The sequence below is a fragment of the Phyllobates terribilis genome, unplaced genomic scaffold, assembly GCF_046119375.1.
Source record: "Phyllobates terribilis strain yellow unplaced genomic scaffold, ASM4611937v1 Scaffold_3__8_contigs__length_932513732, whole genome shotgun sequence".
Lineage (NCBI taxonomy): Eukaryota > Metazoa > Chordata > Amphibia > Anura > Dendrobatidae > Phyllobates > Phyllobates terribilis.
Genome location: NW_027362763.1, coordinates 874,148,793 through 874,172,194, shown reverse-complemented (window position 1 = coordinate 874,172,194; position 23,402 = coordinate 874,148,793). Strand labels below are relative to the sequence as shown.

Here is a 23,402-nt window from a genome sequence, read left to right as displayed (position 1 = left end):
ATTAGGCAACTTCCTTTCCTTTGGCAAAATGGGTCAGAAGAGAGATTTGACGGGCTCTGAAAAGTCCAATATTGTGAGATGTCTTGCAGAGGGATGCAGCAGTCTTGAAATTTCCAAACTTTTGAAGCGTGATCACCAAACAATCAAGCGTTTCATGGCAAATAGCCAACAGGGTTGCAAGAAGCGTGTTGGCCAAAAAAGGAGCAAAATAACTGCCCATGAATTGAGGAAAATCAAGCGTGAAGCTGCCAAGATGCCATTCGCCACCAGTTTTACCATATTTCAGAGCTGCAACGTTACTGGAGTAACAAAAAGCACAAGGTGTGCGATACTCAGGGACATGGCCAAGGTAAGGAAGGCTGAAAAACGACCACCTTTGAGCAAGAAACATAAGATAAAACGTCAAGAATGGGCCAAGAAATATCTTAAGACTGATTTTTCAAAGGTTTTATGGACTGATGAAATGAGAGTGACTCTTGATGGGCCAGATGGATGGGCCAGAGGCTGGATCAATAAAGGGCAGAGAGCTCTACTCCAACTCAGACGCCAGCAAGGTGGAGGTGGTGTACTGGTATGGGCTGGTATCATTAAAGATGAACTTGTGGGACCTTTTCAGGTTGAGGATGGAGTGAAGCTCAACTCCCAGACCTACTGCCAGTTTCTGGAAGACAACTTCTTCAAGCAGTGGTACAGGAAGAAGTCTATATTGTTCAAGAAAAACATGATTTTCATGCAGGACAGTGCTCCATCACATGCATCCAACTACTCCACAGCATGGCTGGCCAGTAAAGGTCTAAAAGTAGAAAAAATAATGACATGGCCCCCTTGTTCACCTGATCTGAACCCCATAGAGAACCTGTGGTCCATCATAAAATATGAGATCTACAGGGAGGGAAAACAGTACACCTCTCGGAACAGTGTCTGGGATGCTGTGGTGGCTGCTGCACGCAATGTTGATCGAAAACAGAACAAGCAACTGACAGAATCTATGGATGGAAGGCTGTTGAGTGTCATCATAAAGACAGGTGGCTATATTGATCACTAATATTTTTGGTTTTTGTTTTTGCATGTCAGAAATGTTTATTTCTAAATTTTGTGCACTGATATTGGTTTACCTGGTAAAAATAAACAAGTGAGATGGGATTATATTTGGTTTTTATTAAGTTGCCTAATAATTCTGCACAGTAATAGTTACCTGCACAAACCGATATCCTCCTAAGATAGCCAAATCTAAAAAAACCCCACTCCAACTTCCAAAAATATTAAGCTTGGATATTTATGAGTCTTTTGGGTTGATTGAGAGCACAGTTGTTGATCAATAATAAAAATAATCCTCTAAAATACAACTTGCCTAATAACTCTGCACACAGTGTATGCACAACACTGCTACATGCACACTCAGCTCTGCTGTATATACATACACAGCTTTGTTACATACACACACAACTTTGTTATAGACACACAGCTCTGCTACATGCGCACACTCTCAACTCTGCTACGTCTATACACACAACCCAGCTACATCAGCAAACACAGTTCAGGTACAGCAGACAGCTCACCTACATCATCAAAACACACACACACACTGTGTATACATTAACAAATTTTGCCGTTACTTCCAGAAATGTGATTGATCACATTACCTGAAAGGCCATTCTGGTAGCCAGGATTTGCAGCATATACACACGTGGTCAAAATTGTTGGTACCGCTCGTTTAATGAAAGAAAAACCCACAATGGTCACAGAAATAACTTGAATCTGACAAAAGTAATAATAAATTAAAAATCTATGAAAATTAACAAATTAAAGTCAGTCATTGCTTTTCAACCCTGCTTCCACAGAATTTAAAAAAAAAATTAAACTCATGAAATAGGCCTGGACAGAAATGATGGTACTCTTAGCTTAATATTTTGTTGAACAACCTTTTGAGGCAATCACTGCAATCAAACGATTCCTGTAACTGTGAATAAGACTTCTGCACCTCTCGACAGGTATTTTGGCCCACTCCTCATGAGCAAACTGCTCCAGTTGTCTCATGTTTGAAGGTTGCCTTTTACAGACAGCATGTTTCAGGTCTTTCCAAAGATGTTCAATAGGATTTAGGTCAGGACTCATAGAAGCCACTTCAGAATAGTCCAATGTTTTCCTCTTAGCCATTCTTGGGTGTTTTTAACTTTGTGTTTTGGGTTATTATCCTGTTGCAAGACCCATGACCTGCGACTGAGACCAATCTTTCTGACACTGGGCAGCACATTTCTCTCTAGAATCCCTTGATAGTCTTGAGATTTCATTGTACCCTGCACAGATTCAAGACACCCTGTGCCAGATGCAGCAAAGCAGCCCCAGAACATAACAGAGTCTCTTCCATGTTTCACAGTAGGGACAGTATTCTTTTGTTGATATGCTTCATTTTTCCATCTGTGAACATAGAGCTGATGTGCCTTGCCAAAACCTTCCATTTTTGTCTCATCTGTCCATAGGACTTTCTTCCAGAATCTTTGTGGCTTGTCAACATGTAGTTTGGCAAATTCCAGTCTGGCTTTTTTATGTTTTTTTTCAACAATGGTGTTCTCCTCGGTTGTCTCCCATGAAGTCCACTTTGGATCAAACAACGACGGATGGTGCGATCTGACACTGATGTTCCTTGAGCTTGAAGTTCACCTTTAATCTCTTTAGAAGTTTTCCTGGGCTCTTTTGTTACCATTCGTATTATCCGTCTCTTTGATTCTGATCTCCTGAGACAACTCTTTCCATTGCTTCCTCTGGTCCATGCTGAGTGTGGTGGACAACATGTCACCAAACAGCACAGTGAGTATCTGTAGCCCTATATACAGGCCCACTGACTGATTACAAGATTGTAGACACCTGTGATGCTAATTAGTGGACACAACTTGATTAAACATGTCCCGTTTGTCACATTATTTTCAGGAGTACCATCATTTCTGTCCAGGCCTATTTCATGAGTTTAATTTTTTTTTTAAATTCTGTGGAAGCAGGGTTGAAAAGCAATGTCTGATTTTCATTTGTTCATTTTCATAGATTTTTAATTTATTATTACTTTTGTCAGATTCAAGTTATTTATATGACAATTGTGGGTTTCAGCAGCAGAAGGGAAGGAAGGGAGACACAGATTCATTACTAGTGGTAGGCGGAGCCCCACAGGATAGTTTACCTCAGATTAGAAAAAGTGACGACCGGCCTCTCCAGCTTAGGCTCCTCCTACTCCATGTCGTTCAGTTTTAAATTTGAGGTCGCAGAGGATAGTCGCTGCCTTTGCAGCTCCTCAGAAGAATTTTTTATTTTACATTCCCGGAGACCTGGACCCCCCGTAGTCTAGAGGTCTCAGGGGGTCTCGGCGCTGCTGGGACCCCTGACCCTAACCCTGGCGGGTCTGCGTACCCCTAAGGAGGTCCCCGCAGAAGCCTGCCGGCCCCGGGGGAGACAGGGCGCTCCCTGGCGGAGACGCACTTCTTGGGGTCCCTGCGCGCTCCGCCGTGAGGGGGAGCAAAGGGCCACGGCGCCACACATCCCTGGGGGTCCCTGTGGCGCTCAGCTGGGTAAGTGCTCATCAGTTCTGAGTGCTATAGCGGCTGCTGCGGCAGCCGCTCTTACTGTACATGTGGTGACTGCAGTTTTGTCCGTTACAGGATATCACCGCTGCATACGGCTTTTGGAGATGTCTCTGCTAGCAGGGGAGCAGGGACGGGGAAGCGCGGGCTCCTTTAGTGTGTGACGGCGGGGGGGGGGGCGTGGCTTCGCGCTTCTCTGCTCCCTGTCACTTATCCTCAGACAGGAAGCGCTCGGAAAGCGCGTGCTGGAGCTGACCCAGCCCCTTCTTCTTCTTCTCCTGGGTCTTTCGGCCGGCGTCCATTTCCACGTGCAGCGCCTCCTGCTCCCTGCTTCCCGCTCTCTACACCTCCCCAGAGAAGAGCAGTCATCGCGGCCAGCTGGTGAGTCACTTCTGCCTTTTAAAGCAGAAGGTTCCGTTTGCTCACTATTGCAGCGCAGAGCACCTTACTGCTGGCCTGTTAAGGCAGACAGGGTGTGCTATATCCGGCGCTGCTATCTCCCTGCTGAGGAGGCCCTGGGACCCGCACACCTCTGTCCTTTTAAGGCAAAGGGGTATTGTGTGGTAAGCAGCATTAACCCCTTCTGAGGGGTCTGGCCTCATCAAGGCAGTTAACCTGTTCTGGAGTGCACGCTTCTGGGATCAGAGCGCGCATCTCCCTAGTCTGTTAGGTTAACTTTTGCTCTGCATGCAGCTGGGGTAGCTCTCTCCCTCTGGAGGAGCTTTAACCCTTCAATGCTTGGTGATTTTTTGCGAGGAACAGACTGTGGTAGCGGGACCACACTTCCTCGGTTACTGTACCCATTGTAAAGGGTTATTACCGCCTTAACCGCGACGCTCGCAACTGTGTGGGGGCATGTCGGATCAGGGACCAGGGGGCGCGGACCTCTCTCCAGGTCCGCTTCAGGATCGGTCACGCGTATCTGATACGCCGGGGTCTTCGACGGTGTCAGGTTCGACACTGGTCGGGGGTCTCAGTGATGTTAAAGTGGAAGCGCTCACTCGCTCCATTAACAGTCTGTCGGACCTCCTGGGTCATTGGGTATCAGCTAAGTCCCAAACGACGTCACGAGGCAAGAAGCGCCACAGGCCTGTGGTGGCGCCGTCTCCTCCGCGCAGTACGTCGGAGGTTTCGGAATCACCGACAGACTCTGATGGTGAGATTTCCGATTCCGATGAAGAGGATCGGCAGGGTCGCTCCGCTTCGCTTTCGGGCCACGTGGACGCTTTTAATGGGGCTATGCGGGAAGCGTTACAGCTGTCTGAAGAGGTGACGAGGCGCCCTGGCAAGTCGGCCCGGCTGTATCAGGAGTGGCGTCGGGCTCGTTCGACGCTGCCGGCGCACGATGAACTTAACGAGGCGGTGGAGAAGGAACGCCTGTGTCCGGATAAACGCTTCCAGGGGATGCGGTTTTTTGATGCCCTGTACCCCTGCTCCTCGGAGACGATTGCTAATTGGGTCCCCTCGCCTGAAGTGAACGTGCCATTGTCTCAGCTGAGCAAATCCTCTTTGCTTCCTGTTAAAGGGAAGGCGAGTCTACAGGACCCGCTGGACAGAAGGACGGAGTTAGCGGCGAAGTCCATCTACGAGGCCGCGGGTCATGGATTCCGAGCGGCCTTGGGGGCCATGTGGGCTGGTGAGGCTTCTCTGCGGTGGTTGGATCAGCTGCGGACGGCGTGGCAAGATGGGACTCCGCTGTCTCAGGTGGAAAGGCTCTTCCAGCTGTTGGAAGAGGCGGCCCGATATGGCAGGGACGCAGTGCTGGATACTACTTCGGTTCTGTCCAGGGCTCAATCCTCGGCCGTCACAGTCAGAAGAGCACTGTGGCTTAAACAGTGGACTGGAGACGCGGTATCCAAACAAGGTTTGTTGAGTCTGGCATACAAGGGCGGTCAGCTTTTTGGTTCGGACCTCACGGAGCTGATTGCTAAGGCCAAGGCCAAGGATTCGGCTTTGCCGCAGCGAAATGCAGCGGCTTCTACGTCTGGCAAGTCAAGTGCCGGTAGTGGTCGTCAGCCCTTTCGGCCCAGGGGACAGTTCGGTCAGCCCTCTTGGAGATCGGGTCGTCCCTCGTCTTCCGGAAAGAAGACCACCCAGAAATCCCGTACACCCTGGAAACAACATTTCCGTCAGGACAAACGGGAGGTTGACAAAAAGCCCGCTAAGGCGGACTGACGCCAGGAACCCTCTCGAGGGATCTCGGGTGGGAGGTCGTCTGCTTCAGTTCGGGTCGATTTGGGCGTCCCACGTATCGGACGCCTGGGTAACGCGGGTTATGTCTGCAGGCTATTTCATAGAGTTTCATTCTCGACCCCGGGACAGGTTTCGTCAGTCTCGCTTCCCGTCCGAGCCCAAGCTGGCTGCCGCACTGCTGCGGAAGGTCGACTCTCTTCAGCAGGGTGTGGTGGTTCCGGTTCCGCCGGAGGACCGGGGAAGGGGGTTTTACTCCAACCTTTTTGTGGTCCCCAAAAAGGACAAGTTTCGCCCCATTCTGGACCTCAAAGAATTGAATGTTCATGTCCGGACCCGAAAATTCCATATGGAGTCTCTTCGCTCTGTCGTGGCGGCCCTGTCGCAGTACGATTTCTTGGTGTCGATCGACATCTGCGACGCCTATTTGCATGTCCCTATCGGCTGGGCTCACCAGCGCTTCCTGCGTTTCGCCATAGGTCAGGCCCATTACCAATTTGTGGCCCTACCATTCGGGTTGGCCCCGGCGCCCAGGGTTTTTACAAAAATTCTGGCGCCACTCATGGCGCTCCTTCGAAGGCAAGGAGTTACGATTCTCCCCTACCTGGACGACCTGTTAATTGTGTCGCCCACAGCGGAGGAGGCGGTGACAGCTCGCGCGCGATCTCTCCCTTCAGCACCTGGAGGACTTCAGGTGGCTGGTCAATTGGAAGAAGTCGTCATTGGAGTCGTCGCAGTCAATTCTGTTCTTGGGGATGCATTTAGACACGGTACGGGCAGTGGTGTCCCTGCCTCCGGACAAACAAGCGAACCTTCGTCACCATGTCCAGGATATGAGGTCGGCGATGGCGATGTCCCCCTCTGAAGTGTATGCGCCTTCTGGGTCTGATGGTGGCGGCAATGGAAGCCGTACCGTTTGCACAATTTCATTCCCGGGGTCTCCAAAATCTTATTCTGACCCGTTGGGATCGATCGCCGGCTTCGCTAGATCGCTGTGTCAGTATCTCCCGCAGGGTGCGAGAGTCTCTTGGATGGTGGTTACGTCCGGAGGCTTTATCCCTGGGGAAATCCTTCCTCCTCCCACAGTGGTTGGTCATTACCACCGATGCCAGCCTGACTGGCTGGGGGGGGGGTTTGGAACGATCTCTGGGTTCAGGGGGTTTGGTCGTCAGAGGAGTCGTCTCTGCCGATCAACATCCTGGAGTTGAGAGCGATTTTTCTCTGCCTCCGACATTGGACGGTCCCCTTGAGCGGTCTGCCGGTCCGGATTCAGACGGACAATGCGACAGCGGTCGCGTATATCAACCATCAGGGCGGGACGAGGAGTTCCAGACTCATGATGGAGGTCTCGCGGATCCTGGTATGGGCCGAGTCCAGGGTTCCAGCCATCTCCGCGATTCACATCCCAGGAGTGCTGAATATCACGGCGGACTTCCTCAGTCGCGAGCAAGTGGATCCCGGAGAATGGAGTCTTCATCTGGATGTTTTTGCACTGCTGTGCTCCCGTTGGGGGATTCCCCAGGTGGACTTGATGGCATCCAGGCTGAACGCCAGGATTCCGACGTTCATGTCCAGGTACAGGGACCCAGAGCCTGTGGCGGTAGATGCTCTAGTGGCCCCGTGGGACCAGTTCAAGCTGATCTATGTGTTTCCGCCGGTATCCTTACTTCCTCTGGTGGTCCGGCGGATCAAACTCGAACGAATTTCCGCAATTTTGGTTGCGCCGGATTGGCCGCGGAGGGCGTGGTATTCAACGCTGGTGTCTCTTCTGGCGGCGCCTCCGTTTTCACTGCCTCTTCGCCCGGACCTGTTAACCCAAGGGCCCATTCGTCATCCGGACCTGAAGTCGCTTTGTTTGACGTCGTGGCTCTTGAGACCGAGATATTGACCTGTCGTGGGTTTTCGGCCGAGGTCATTGCCACCTTGCGGGCGGCCAGAGGTCCAGCTACGACTAGGATTTATCACAGAACTTGGGAGGCCTTCTATTCATGGTGTTCTGGATCGTCAAGGAACCCGAGGATTTTTTCCATTCACAACTTCTTGGCTTTTCTGCAATGTGGTTTGGCCAAGGGTCTGGCGGTTGGTACCTTGCGGGGTCAGGTATCTGCACTATCCGTGCTTTTTCGGAAGGCTATTGCCTCACGCAGGGATGTGTGCTAGTGTTTTCGCGGGGTTACACATCAGTTTCCGCCTCGGAGGGCGTTTGTGGCTCCTTGGCGGCTCAATCTAGTCTTGGAGGCTCTTCAGCATGGGCCTTTTGAGCCTATGGATTCAGCTACGCTTTACTTGCTTTCTTGGAAGGTGGCCTTCCTGGTGGCGGTCACCTCCTTGAGAAGGGTTTCTGAGTTGGCGGCACTGTCTTGCTCGCCCCCTTTTCTGGAGTTCCACCCGGATCGCGTGGTGCTTTGTACCCGTGGCGATTTTCTGCCTAAAGTGGTGTCGCATTTCAACGTCAATCAGGACATCGTGTTGCCCTCCCTGTGTCCGAATCCGAAAAGTCCAAAGGAGCGAGCCTTGCACTCTTTGGATTTGGTGCGGGATTTGAAGTTCTATCTTTCAATCACGCAAGGGTTTAGGAAGTCGGACTCTCTTTTTGTGATTCCTGCTGCTCGTCGGCGTGGTTAGCGGGCCTCCAAGGACACTATAGCTCGGTGGATACGTTCGGCTATCCTGGAAGCGTACCGGCTCAAGGGCGAGCCTTGTCCGGTTAAGGTTCGAGCTCATTCCACGAGAGCTGTTGGTTCGTCATGGGCTTTTCATCAGGGGGCCTCGGCAGCGCAGCTCTGCCGGGCGGCTACCTGGCACTCCGTTCACACTTTTACAAAATTTTATAAAGTGGACGTGAGTGCTTCCGCCGATGCGGCCTTGGGACGCAGGGTCCTGCAGGCGGCGGTGGTTTAGGTTTTCTCTTTATCTAGTTTTGGCGCTTGTTGCGCACTTGACTATGTTGTTGGGGTGTTGGCGATTCTGCCACTGTTTCCCACCCTTGAGTTCTGGACTGCTTTGGGACGTCCCACTAGTAATGAATCTGTGTCTCCCTTCCTTCCCTTCTGCTGCTGAAAGACGGATTTTGGTAATACCTGACCTGTAAAATCCTTTTCAGCGAAGGAAGGAAGGGAGACACAGCACCCTCCCATGGCAGAAGTGTATTATTGTTTTCCAGATGCGGCGCGACTCCTCTCTGATGGTGGTCATCTGGGCGGGGGTCTGCTCGCTAGGGCTCTGTTCCAGCATTGCCAGCTCATCGCAGTTGTCAGGTCCAGTGAGTAGTGCCTGGGACTGTGTGTTTTTTCTGTTATATGCATAACCTGTTCTCTCGCATTTCTGAATTTTCGGAAGTGTTTGTGTTGTTCCTCTGGTGTTGTCTGCTCTTCCTTAGCTTGTGTACGAACTGAGGAACATGGGAGTAGGAGGAGCCTAAGCTGGAGGGGCCGGTCGTCACTTTTTCTAATCTGAGGTGAACTATCCTGTGGGGCTCCGCCTACCACTAGTAATGGATCTGTGTCTCCCTTCCTTCCTTCGCTGAAAAGGATTTTACAGGTAAGGTCTTACTAAAATCCGTCTTTTTCTTTCATTAAACGAGGGGTACCAACAATTTTGACCACGTGTGTATGCAACTTTAGTTATGTGCAGGTCCTGGTAGCTTTCTCTCCTGCCCTGCACAGATCAGAATGATCAGTGTTTGGCAGGAGGAGTGATAACCATGTAAACTTTCTTTGGTCTATAAGATGCATACACTTTTTAGATTATCTTTCTTGCTAAAAGTGTATCTCATAGTCCAAGAAAAACTGTACATTAGATCGGATTATATTTTTCACTTTACGTTCACACATGCGACTCTAGAGTAAAGCAGCAGTATATTAAGATCGGAGTGATCTTGATAGTCCATCATATCAGTTTCCTGTCACTTCCGTCACCCTATGTTTGAGTAGTAGCACCACGCACCTTGTAATGTGCTATGTTATGACAAGGCTTTCATGTGTGTCGACCTGCTTTAAGTAAAGTATGTCAACTTGTAATTTTGTGATTTTTCTCTTCAAACCAAAATCCCTCTGTCTCCTGCCCTTGGAACACTGCAGGAGAATACAAATGATTGTCTGCTCATTTTGAACATTTTATACTAGTTTAATTTTCTGCTCATGACTGTGTGGCCCAAGGCAAGTCTAAAAAATAATAAAAGAAAACGAATATTCCAAAGAATATAAAAGATTCTCAGCTGTTTAAAGTGTAAATTGCATTTTGGCAGTGTTGGTCTTTATACAATGCAGGACGGATTTCTTGAAATTGTGATATGCTGTTTGAATTATTCAAATAGGAAAAAAAGACTAAAATGTAATGTGTTTTACTTTATTTCAGGTTAATACATAGTTTGCCTATTATATTCACATTCAAGCTCAATTTATATTCCATTTATTTGACATGATTATCTTTTATCTGTTAAAATACACCATTTGTCTTGCTCGCGTTATTTTTACAGTGACTCAAGTCCGACACCATTTTTTCCTACCTTTTCATATACAGTGTTGTCTTTAGGACGCAGTATAAGAGTTTAGATGCACGGCCGTATCACAGGTCCGAATGAGCTCAATTTTATCGCCCATAGCTCTCCATGGGGCAATCTCTCTGTAAAATATTACCACTGAGCAACACATAGATTTTCAATAACTCTGTGTTATAAAGTTGTAGGGACTCTACGTGCCCCCATTTGGTTCCACTCACAGAGCTTTGCCATGTGTTTAAGGCCTTACAATATGTGGAACCATGTCTAAATCTACAATTTGTATGTTTTTAATGGCTTTTATCCATAGAGTAGGTGAATTCCACCGCAAAAGCCTGACTAAATTCTTAGCATGACTCCACTTCTGCAAAGGGAGTATCTTTTTGAATGTATGGTTAAAGAAGCACTCCCACCAAACTTTCTATTGCCTAAACCTGTGTAAATGTCTACGTAGTATAGTGTAAGTGCGGTAATATACTGACCGATCACCATCTTCTCCAGTTCCCAGTGCCACTCCAGTTCTCTTTTCACTCATGTGACTTTTATTCCGACTTGCACACATGGCTCTAGTTGCTTTTACAATGTAAGTCTATGGATCCTCCTGACGATCACACATAAACCCCAGTGTGATCCTGCTATGACGCTGAGTCACTTCTCACAGACAAGCCTTGAGGTGGGATAGTGAAGGAGTCCAAGTTTAATAGCCAGGAGGGTATATCTTAGACAGAGGGAAGAGACAAAGGCGTAGTCAGGTAACGGTCCGAGGTCAAAATACCAGGAGGTTAGCAGAGCAGAGCAGAGCAAGGGGATTAAACAGACGGATGGTCAGAACGAGGTCCAAGGTGAGGCAGTGATAGGTCAACAAGCAAAATACTAGTCACAGAGAACACAAACCAAACTGAGCTGAAGCTACGACTGGTAGCTATATGGGAGTGCCAGCCCACTTTAAGTAGCTGAGTAAGTAAGAGAACAGGGAGCATCTGACAAAAGCTCAGCACCTCCCACTCTCAGATTGGACGGCTGAGCTGTCAATCAAAACAAACACAGACAGACAGCTCAGCACACCCTTGCACTAGACTGGACGACTCAACTGTCAATCACTGCACAGACAGCTCAGTACACCCCTGCACTAGACTGGACGACTGAGCTGTCAATCACTGCACAGACATCTCATCACGCCCCTGCACTAGACTGAATGACTGAGCTGTCAATCACTGCACAGACAGCTCAGCACACCCCTGCACTAGACTGGACGACTGAGCTGTCAATCACTGCACAGACATCTCATCACGCCCCTGCACTAGACTGAACGACTGAGCTGTCAATCACTGCACAGACAGCTCAGCACACCCCTGCACTAGACTGGACGACTGAGCTGTCAATCACTGCACAGACCGCTCAGCCCACCCCTGCACTAGACTCGACGACTGAGCTGTCAATCACTGCGTCCTAAGACACACTGAGGGATGGAATCGTTACACCTGAAAGTCGGAATAGAAGTCGCATGACTCAGATTAGTACCGCAGCGGTGCTGGAAACCAGGGGAACCAGCGATTAGCGAACATTTTTTTTTGCAAAACTTTTGCCATTTGGAAGTACAATTTGTTTATTTCTTTTTACACACTTATTTTTTTTAGAACTATGTGTTTCTTGTTTTTCTTTTCCTCTTTAATTCCTTACATTTAATTTGGGTAAGCATTTAGAACTAATCAATCTCCCCTTCCAGGTATTACCTTGGTGGACCTTAAGATGTGTGAACATTCACCAACGGCTTTTGGAAGAGCGTTCTCTAGAATTATTCACTGTTGCACAAAACTGTATGGAAGGAGGTAGGTGCTGTTATGTTACTGTATGCTTTGTATCCACATCATGTCAGATGATGAGCACTGTTCAACTGTCTGTTTCTAAACTATCACAAAACCTAGCATCACTTATTGATTTTACAAAAATATAGATAAAACTGTTTCAAGTGTTTAAAAGGAAGCTGCCATCAGAAAATGACCTATTGGTTAAATTAAGTTTTTGTGTTACATGTAATTAAAAAAAGAATATTGGCTATCTTTTTATTTATTTTCATATTACAATCTTTATTTAAAAAAAAATAGTAGTTTGCAATTTCACTCTGGCCACTGGGGTTTTCTATTAGACTCATACTTCTTGTTCTTTCAGGAAGAGTTTTCAGCAGGCTCCTTATCAGCAGTGTCAGGGTTATAATGACAAGTCCCATCCCTATACACAGCTGAGCTGATAAAAAATCTCCAGTGGCCAGTGTGAAAATTGCAAAAATGTTTTTTTTACTACAGATTGTGACATGAAAAAAAATACTTTAAAAAAATAAAATGTACATTAAGCTCTAATACTTGATTTAAACAATAGGTCATTTGCTGATGAAAGCTTTTTCTTAAAATTGAAAAAGCACCATTTGAAGCAGGAAACTCCAAATAGTGACTTAAAGAAGGACCACAAAACAGATTTCTTTAACAAAGGTATCAATGTAAAAAGTAATAGAGCGCCATTACAGCCATGTGCAGGCATTACAGGACCTTAGATATCCATGGTTACGACTACTAGCAACTAGCTAACTAACTGTCACTATATTAGTGGTCGTAACCATGACACTGAAGGTCCTGCAATGCCTGCACATGAGGAAAGAGACATAGCGAATCAGGAAAACTATACTACATTTCTAATTGGAGATATTTGCTTATATAATTATTGTTACCTCTACTATGTATTGGAATAGGATCTTGGAGATGGGAATAGTCCTTTAAAGCTAGGTTTGGGCCCTTATTGGTCAGACATTTTTGTGCTCGTCCTGATTTTTTATTGGTAGAAAACATTATTAATGTCCACGTGTCTTATTGTTACGTTTGTTATCAAGTGGTTAATTTCAGACTAGGTACTCACACAGTTCTCTCCACTGAACACTGCGTCGGGATTTCCGTCTTAATCCCCAAAACCAGGATTCAGATGGGAATCCCAACGGAGCCAGTCACACCAATGACGAAATCACTTTGAACACGGTCTGGCCCTGACACTGGCAGATCAATAACTAAATCACTTTGGACACTGCCTGGTCCCCACCCTGGCAGATCAATGACTAAATCACTTTGGACACTGCCTGGTCCCCACCCTGGCAGATGAATGATGAAATCACTCTGGACACTGTCTGGTCCCCACCCTGGCAGATCAATGACTAAATCACTTTGGACACTGTCTGGTTCCCACACTGGCAGATCAATGACTAAATCACTTTGGACACTGTCTGGTTCCCACACTGGCAGATCAATGACTAAATCACTTTGGACACCGTCTGGTCCCCACCCTGGCAGATCAATGACTAAATCAATTTGGACACTGTCTGGTCCCCACCCTGGCAGATCAATGACGAAATCACTTTGGACACTGCCTGGTCCCCACCCTGGCAGATCAATGACTAAATCACTTTGGACACTGTCTGGTCCCCACCCTGACAGATCAATGACTAAATCACTTTGGACACTGTCTGGTCCCTACACTAGCAGATCAATAACTAAATCACGTTGGACACTGCCTGGTCCCCACCCTGGCAGATCAATGACTAAATCACTTTGGACACTGTCTGGTTCCCACACTGGCAGATCAATGACTAAATCACTTTGGACACTGTCTGGTTCCCACACTGGCAGATCAATGACTAAATCACTTTGGACACCGTCTGGTCCCCACCCTGGCAGATCAATGATGAAATCACTTTGGACTCTGCCTGGTCCCCACCCTGGCAGATCAATGACTAAATCACTTTGGACACTGCCTGGTCCCCACACTGGCATATCAATGATGAAATCACTTTGGACACTGTCTGGTCCCCACCCTGGCAGATCAATGATGAAATCACTTTGGACACTGTCTGGTCCCTACCTTGACTGATCAATGACTAAATCACTTTGGACACTGTCTGGTCCCTACACTAGCAGATCAATAACTAAATCACTTTGGACACTGCCTGGTCCCCACCCTGGCAGATCAATGACTAAATCACTTTGGACACTGTCTGGTCCCCACCCTGGCAGATCAATAATGAAATCACTTTGGACACTGTCTGGTCCCCACCCTGGCAGATCAATGATGAAATCACTTTGGAGACTGCCTGGTCCCCACCCTGGCAGATCAATGATGAAATCACTTTGGACACTGTCTGGTCCCTACACTGGCAGATCAATAACTAAATCACTTTGGACACTGCCTGGTCCCCACCCTGGCCGATCAATGATGAAATCACTTTGGACACTGTCTGGTCCCCACCCTGGCAGATCAATGATGAAATCACTTTGGAGACTGCCTGGTCCCCACCCTGGCAGATCAATGATGAAATCACTTTGGACACTGTCTGGTCCCTACACTGGCAGATCAATAACTAAATCACTTTGGACACTGCCTGGTCGCCACCCTGGCCGATCAATGATGAAATCACTTTGGACACTGTCTGGTCCCCACCCTGGCAGATGAATGATGAAATCACTTTGGAGACTGCCTGGTCCCCACCCTGGCAGATCAATGATGAAATCACTTTGGACACTGTCTGGTCCCTACACTGGCAGATCAATAACTAAATCACTTTGGACACTGCCTGGTCCCCACCCTGGCAGATCAATGACTAAATCACTTTGGACACTGCCTGGTCTCCACACTGGCAGATCAATGATGAAATCACTTTGGACACTGCCTGGTCCCCACCCTGGCAGATCAATGACTAAATCACTTTGGACACTGTCTGGTCCCCACCCTGGCAGATCAATGATGAAATCACTTTGGACACTGCCTGGTCCCCACCCTGGCAGATCAATGATGAAATCACTTTGGACACCGTCTGGTCCCCACCCTGGCAGATCAATGATGAAATCACTTTGGACACTGCCTGGTCCCCACCCTGGCAGATCAATAACTAAATCACTTTGGACACTGCCTGGTCCCCACCCTGGCAGATCAATGACTAAATCACTTTGGGCACTGCCTGGTCTCCACACTGGCAGATCAATGATGAAATCACTTTGGACACTGCCTGGTCTCCACCCTGGCAGATCAATGATGAAATCACTTTGGACACTGCCTGGTCTCCACCCTGGCAGATCAATGACTAAATCACTTTGGACACTGCCTAGTCTCCACACTGGCAGATCAATGATGAAATCACTTTGGACACTGCCTGGTCCCCACCCTGGCAGATCAATGACTAAATCACTTTGGACACTGCCTGGTCTCCACACTGGCAGATCAATGAAATCACTTTGGACACTGCCTGGTCCCCACCCTGGCAGATCAATGATGAAATCACTTTGGACACTGTCTGGTCCCCACCCTGACAGATCAATGATGAAATCACTTTGGACACTGTCTGGTCCCTGTAGCATCGGCGTCTCTGCCCCGTTCTAGGCAGAGACGCCGTCCCTCTCACCTCCCCGCTCCTGGCGCGGCGTCCTCCAGCGCTTCTCTCCCCGCTGCTTCCGGCACGCGCTCCTTCCCCGGCAGTGTGCTTAGGGCGCGCGCGCGCGCCCCCCCTCTCTTAAGGGGACCGCGTGCGCCGTCCTAAGGAGTCCCCGGCCAATTGCCGGAGGACCTCCCATATAAAAGGCACCTCCTCCAAAATGGAGGTGCCCGAGCAATGTTGTAGCACTGTTCACTACTCTGCTTAAGCCCTCAGGTCCCGTTGCCAGTTACCTGCCAGATACCTGCCAGATTCCTGCCAGTCTGCTGTCTTATTCCTGCCTGATATCCTACTACCTGCCTGCTAGCCTGAGGTCCGACGGTCTGCCTTCCAACTCCTGTCAGTCTGTCTAAGGACCGGCTTGCCCGCTCACCTGGGAGCGCACATCTTCTACCTGCCTGCTTGCCTGAGGTCCGACGGTCTGCCTTCCAACTCCTGTCAGTCTGTCTAAGGACCAGCTTGCCCGCTCACCTGGGAGCGCTCATCTGCTGCCTGTCTGCTAGCCTACCTGGAGGCTCTGCCGTCACGTGCTGTGACCACCCGCCTGTCCAGAGACTCCTGCCCGCTCACCTGGGAGCGCTCATCTGCTACCTGTCTGTTGGTCTTCCTGGAGGCTCCGCCGTCACATGCTGTGACCACCCGTTTATCCAGAGACTCTCGCCTGCTCACCTGGGAGCTCACGTCTATCATCAGCCGCCACAGGTCGTACCAATCCTTTACCCAGAGACTGCCCCGGTCACTTGCCGTGACCTCCTGCCCGTTCATCCAGAGACTGCCCCGGTCACTTGCCGTGACCTCCTGCCCGTTCATCCAGAGACTGCCCCGGTCACTTGCCGTGACCTCCTGCCCGTTCATCCAGAGACTGCCCCGGTCACTTGCCGTGACCTCCTGCCCGTTCATCCAGAGACTGCCCCGGTCACTTGCCGTGACCTCCTGCCCGTTCATCCAGAGACTGCCCCGGTCACTTGCCGTGACCTCCTGCCCGTTCATCCAGAGACTGCCCCGGTCACTTGCCGTGACCTCCTGCCCGTTCATTCAGAGACTGTCCCGGTCACCTGCTGTGACTGCCTGCCTGTCTACCCGGGTCGCCACCCGCTCCCTTACAAGGACCGCCCCCTTGTATAGTAGCTCAGAGGTTCCGCCTCCCAGACCCGTTACAGTTTGCTCGAGCCATGGAACCCCGTGGCACCCAAGCTCCCTCGCTCTCGGACCTGTGTCATGAACTGTCCCGTCAGAGGTCCCAACAGGAGTCCATCCTGGGTCACCTGCGGAATGTCAATTCTCGCCTGGACACTCTGACTGCTCCGCCTGCAACCACCGCCAGCGCCATGACTCGCAATCCGGCAGCTCCACTGCCCACTAATAACATGGTATCCTACCCCGGACCCCGGCTTTCTGCACTTCCTCGCTTCGGAGGCGACTCCGCCCAGGCTCGGGGCTTCATAAATCAGTGCACCCTGCACTTTGAACTCCTGTCTCACCAGTTTAACTCCGACCGGGCCAAAATTGCCTTCATCATGTCCCATCTCACCGGGGAGGCCCTGGCCTGGCTAAATCCTCTATGGGAGAGAGGAGACCCCCTGGTGTCCGACTTGCCTGCCTTTCTCACGGCTTTCCGGAAAGTCTTCGACGAACCCGGACGGAAGACCTCATCCGCATCATCACTGGTACGCCTCCGTCAGGGAAGTCTCACCGTGGGCCAATATGCCATACGGTTCCGTACCCTTGCCTCGGAGCTGGCCTGGGATAATGACGCTCTGGTATCCGTCTTCTGGGAGGGTCTGTCCGGCCTTATTAAAGATGAACTTGCCGGTCGGGACATTCCTACCACTCTCGATGACCTAATAACTCTTGCCACCCGGATTGACCTACGGTTCCAGGAGCGTGCCAAAGAGGTCACCCGTGAGAGGAGGTTTCCACGTCTAGCTCCTACTTTTCAGAAACCCGTCACTCCCTCCGTCTCTCCTCTGGTACATTCTCCTGAGCCTATGCAGGTCGACCAGACCAAGATGGTCGGTTCTCGCCAAGAATCTCGTCGAGCCGAGGGAAGCTGTTTCTATTGTGGCAGTATGAAGCACCTCATCCGTTCCTGCCCAGAAAAGCCGGGAAACGCCAGTGTCTAGGACCACTCGGAGACGTCGTCCTAGACAAAAGTAAGCCCTCTCCGTCTCTGACCTTACCGGTCTCTATTGCTTGGGGAGAGAACCGTCTCTTTGAACTCGCCCATCTGGATTCTGGATCTGCTGGAAACCTCATCTCCCAGTCTCTGGTAGAGAGATACCATATTCCCACCAAGTCCCTGGCTGAACCATTGTCAGTCGCCTCCGTGGATGGAAGACTTCTCTCAGAGACCATCCTGCTCGTCACTGAACCCATAACCCTGCAGGTGGGAATGCTGCACTCTGAGGAGATCTCATTCCATGTGCTGTCCGGACTTTCTCACTCCCTGTTGCTAGGTTTACCTTGGCTCCAGACACATGAACCCGTATTGAACTGGCGTTCCGGTGAAGTACTCCGATGGGGCCCTGACTGCCATAGGACCTGCCTGGTCCCCGTCCGTCCACTTCGCCCTCAGCCTACTCCAGCTAACTTACCTGGTTTCCCGGCTCCCTACTGGCCCTATGCGGACGTCTTCGGTAAGAAGGAAGCTGAGACGTTGCCACCCCATAGGCCATACGATTGCCCGATCGACCTGGTACCTGGCACCACTCCTCCCCGTGGGCGTATCTACCCGTTGTCTGCAGCCGAGACCCGGGCCATGTCTGAGTACATTGAAGAGAATCTGGCTAGGGGTTTTATCCGAAAATCTACCTCCCCGGCTGGAGCCGGATTCTTCTTTGTCAAAAAGAAAGACGGCTCGCTACGTCCCTGTATTGACTACAGAGGACTCAATCTCATCACGGTAAAAAACAAATATCCCCTGCCACTCATCTCCGAATTGTTTGACCGTCTCAAGGGCGCCAGGATCTTCTCCAAGCTGGATCTACGAGGAGCGTATAATCTGGTCCGTATCCGTCAAGGAGACGAGTGGAAGACGGCATTCAATACCCGGGACGGTCACTACGAGTACCTTGTGATGCCCTTCGGTCTCTGTAATGCTCCCGCGGTCTTTCAGGAACTAGTCAACGACATCTTCCGTGACCTCCTGTACTCCTGCGTAGTGGTATACCTGGACGATATCTTGGTCTTCTCTCCGGATCTCCCCACACACCGGAGGGATGTTCGTCAGGTCCTGCTTAGGCTTCGGCAGAACCACCTTTATGCCAAATACGAGAAGTGCCTCTTCGATCAGACCTCCCTTCCGTTCTTGGGCTACGTCATCTCCCAAACAGGTCTGCAAATGGATCCCGAGAAGCTCTCTTCCGTTCTAAAATGGCCTCGTCCTGAAGGTTTGAAGGCGATACAGCGATTCCTGGGCTTCGCTAATTACTATCGTATTTTCATCCCACACTTCTCGTCTCGGACTGCTCCCATATCTGCACTTACCCGTAAGGGGGCAAACCCCAGGACATGGTCGCCTGAAGCCGAGGAGGCCTTCCTTTCCCTAAAGAAAGCCTTCGCCTCTGCTCCCGTCCTGCACCGTCCGGACTGTAATAAACAATTCTGCCTGGAGGTTGATGCCTCCTCCTCCGGAGCCGGAGCGGTGCTCACCCAAAAATCTTCTACCGGGAGAATGGTAACATGCGGCTTCTTCTCCAAAAACTTCTCCTCGTCGGAGCGCAACTACTCCATAGGAGACCGTGAATTGCTAGCCATCAAATTGGCACTGGGGGAGTGGCGCTATCTGCTTGAAGGGGCTCTCTACCCGGTAATTATCTACACGGATCACAAAAACCTGGCATATCTCCAAAATGCCCAGAGACTCAATCCCCGCCAGGCCCGGTGGTCGTTGTTTTTTGCCCGCTTCGACTTCGTTCTTCATTTCCGTCCGGCGGACAAGAACGTCAAAGCTGATGCCTTGTCCCGGTCCTTCCTGTCCTCCGATCAAGAGGAGGAGCCTACGCACATCATCGACTCCTCCAAGGTGATGAATGTGGCCCCCTTGGATCTGACTCGTCTTCCACCCGGTAAGACGTTCGTAGCTGTGCCAGATCGGGAGAGGGTTCTTCGCTGGGGACATTCTTCTAAACTAGCTGGCCATGCTGGCCAAAAGAAGACCTTCCAACTTATTACCCGGCATTACTGGTGGCCTACCCTGCGTAAGGACGTGGTAGACTTCGTCGCGGCCTGTTCATCCTGTGCCCATAACAAAGTTCCCCGACATCTACCAGCCGGCCATCTCCTGCCCCTTCCCGTACCTGCTGCTCCTTGGCAACACATCGCTATGGACTTTATCACCGACCTTCCAGTTTCTGCCGGTTGTACTGTCATTTGGGTTGTCGCTGACCGTTTTTCTAAGATGGCCCACTTCATTCCCCTGCCTGGTCTCCCGTCTGCACCCGAGCTGGCTAAAGACTTTATCCGCCACATCTTCCGTCTCCATGGTCTGCCCCTCCACATCGTGTCGGATCGTGGGGTTCAGTTCACCTCACGCTTCTGGAGAGCCACATGTAAGCTGCTGGACATTACCCTGGACTTCTCCTCCGCTTACCACCCTCAGTCCAATGGTCAAGTGGAGCGGATCAATCAGACCTTGACCAGCTACCTCCGGCACTTCGTTGATGCTCACCACTCGGACTGGGTGGATCTCCTACCATGGGCCGAGTTCTCTTATAACAACCATGAGAGAGAATCCTCTTCCAAATCCCCGTTCTTTATAGTCGGTGGCCAACATCCCCGGATTCCACTTCCTGTCTCCGTTTCAGTGGACAACCCTGCTGCGGAGTCTCTTGTCAGCGAGTTTTCTACTATTTGGGAGAGCACCAGGTCCGCTCTTCTTCTCTCCTCTGAGCGGATGAAGAGATATGCTGATAAGAGACGTCTGGATCCGCCCCAATTCCGTCCGGGAGACAAGGTTTGGCTCTCATCCAAACATGTGCGGCTCAAAGTACCCTCCTACAAGTTGGGTCCTCGATTCATCGGCCCCTTCGAAGTCCTCAGGCAAATTAACCCTGTGGCCTACAAATTAAAACTCCCGGCCACCCTACGGATCCCCAACTCCTTCCACGTATCTCTCCTCAAACCCGTTGTCTTTAACTTTTTTTCCAAAAATCCAGGTGCCCCTCCTGCTCCGGTTTCCACTGATGACGTCTTTGAGGTAGAGAGTATTCTGGCCTCCAAGAGGGTAAGAGGAAAAACCTTTTTTCTGGTAGATTGGAAGGGGTTTGGTCCTGAGGAGAGAACTTGGGAACCCAGGGAGAACATCAACGCCCCGCTTCTCCTTGAAAAATTTCTTTCTGGCCAAAAAAAGAGGGGGCCTAAAGGGGGGGGTACTGTAGCATCGGCGTCTCTGCCCCGTTCTAGGCAGAGACGCCGTCCCTCTCACCTCCCCGCTCCTGGCGCGGCGTCCTCCAGCGCTTCTCTCCCCGCTGCTTCCGGCACGCGCTCCTTCCCTGGCAGTGTGCTTAGGGCGCGCGCGCTCCCCCTCTCTTAAAGGGACCGCGCGCGCCGTCCTAAGGAGTCCCCGGCCAATTGCCAGAGGACCTCCCATATAAAAGGCACCTCCTCCAAAATGGAGGTGCCCGAGCAATGTTGTAGCACTGTTCACTACTCTGCTTCAGCCCTCAGGTCCCGTTGCCAGTTACCTGCCAGATACCTGCCAGATTCCTGCCAGTCTGCTGTCTTATTCCTGCCTGATATCCTACTACCTGCCTGCTAGCCTGAGGTCCGACGGTCTGCCTTCCAACTCCTGTCAGTCTGTCTAAGGACCGGCTTGCCCGCTCACCTGGGAGCGCACATCTTCTACCTGCCTGCTTGCCTGAGGTCCGACGGTCTGCCTTCCAACTCCTGTCAGTCTGTCTAAGGACCAGCTTGCCCGCTCACCTGGGAGCGCTCATCTGCTGCCTGTCTGCTAGCCTACCTGGAGGCTCTGCCGTCACGTGCTGTGACCACCCGCCTGTCCAGAGACTCCTGCCCGCTCACCTGGGAGCGCTCATCTGCTACCTGTCTGTTGGTCTTCCTGGAGGCTCCGCCGTCACATGCTGTGACCACCCGTTTATCCAGAGACTCTCGCCTGCTCACCTGGGAGCTCACGTCTATCATCAGCCGCCACAGGTCGTACCAATCCTTTACCCAGAGACTGCCCCGGTCACTTGCCGTGACCTCCTGCCCGTTCATCCAGAGACTGCCCCGGTCACTTGCCGTGACCTCCTGCCCGTTCATCCAGAGACTGCCCCGGTCACTTGCCGTGACCTCCTGCCCGTTCATCCAGAGACTGCCCCGGTCACTTGCCGTGACCTCCTGCCCGTTCATCCAGAGACTGCCCCGGTCACTTGCCGTGACCTCCTGTCCGTTCATTCAGAGACTGTCCCGGTCACCTGCTGTGACTGCCTGCCCGTCTACCCGGGTCGCCACCCGCTCCCTTACAAGGACCGCCCCCTTGTATAGTAGCTCAGAGGTTCCGCCTCCCAGACCCGTTACAGTCCCCACACTGGCAGATCAATGATGAAATCACTTTGGACACTGCCTGGTCCCCACCCTGGCAGATCAATGATGAAATCACTTTGGACACCGTCTGGTCCCCACACTGGCAGATCAATGACGAAATCACTTTGGACACTGCCTGGTCCCCACACTGGCAGATCAATGACTAAATCACTTTGGACACTGCCTGGTCTCCACACTGGCAGATCAATGACTAAATCACTTTGGACACTGCCTGGTCTCCACACTGGCAGATCAATGATGAAATCACTTTGGACACTGTCTGGTCTCCACACTGGCAGATCAATGATGAAATCACTTTGGACACTGCCTGGTCCCCACCCTGGCAGATCAATGACTAAATCACTTTGGACACTGCCTGGTCCCCACCCTGGCAGATCAATGACTAAATCACTTTGGACACTGTCTGGTCCCCACCCTGGCAGATCAATGACTAAATCACTTTGGACACTGCCTGGTCCCCACCCTGGCAGATCAATGACTAAATCACTTTGGACACTGTCTGGTCCCCACCCTGGCAGATCAATGACTAAATCACTTTGGACACTGTCTGGTCCCCACCCTGGCAGATCAATGACTAAATCACTTTGGACACTGCCTGGTCCCCACCCTGGCAGATCAATGATGAAATCACTTTGGACACTGCCTGGTCTCCACACTGGCAGATCAATGATGAAATCACTTTGGACACTGCCTGGTCTCCACACTGGCAGATCAATGATGAAATCACTTTGGACACTGCCTGGTCTCCACACTGGCAGATCAATGATGAAATCACTTTGGACACTGTCTGGTCCCCACACTGGCAGATCAATGATGAAATCACTTTGGACACTGTCTGGTCCCCACACTGGCAGATCAATGATGAAATCACTTTGGACACTGTCTGGTCCCCACCCTTTCAGATCAATGACTAAATCACTTTGGACAGTGCCTGGTCTCCACCCTGGCAGATCAATGATGAAATCACTTTGGACACTGCCTGGTCCCCACCCTGACAGATCAATGATGAAATCACTTTGGACACTGCCTGGTCCCCACCCTGACAGATCAATGACTAAATCACTTTGGACACTGCCTGGTCCCCACCCTGGCAGATCAATGACTAAATCACTTTGGACACTGCCTGGTCTCCACC

The 23,402-nt window shown here is 50.7% G+C and overlaps 1 protein-coding gene across 1 annotated transcript in view; it reads left to right on the top strand.

The window, feature by feature from the left end:
- Nucleotides 1-23,402, top strand: part of TTC27 (tetratricopeptide repeat domain 27) — a 552,249-nt gene that overhangs the window by 77,556 nt on the left and 451,291 nt on the right. Inside the window, exon 6 of the mRNA XM_073672636.1 lies at nt 11,984-12,086. Coding sequence (XP_073528737.1) covers nt 11,984-12,086 — 103 coding nt within the window. The remainder of the gene's footprint in view (nt 1-11,983; nt 12,087-23,402) is intronic.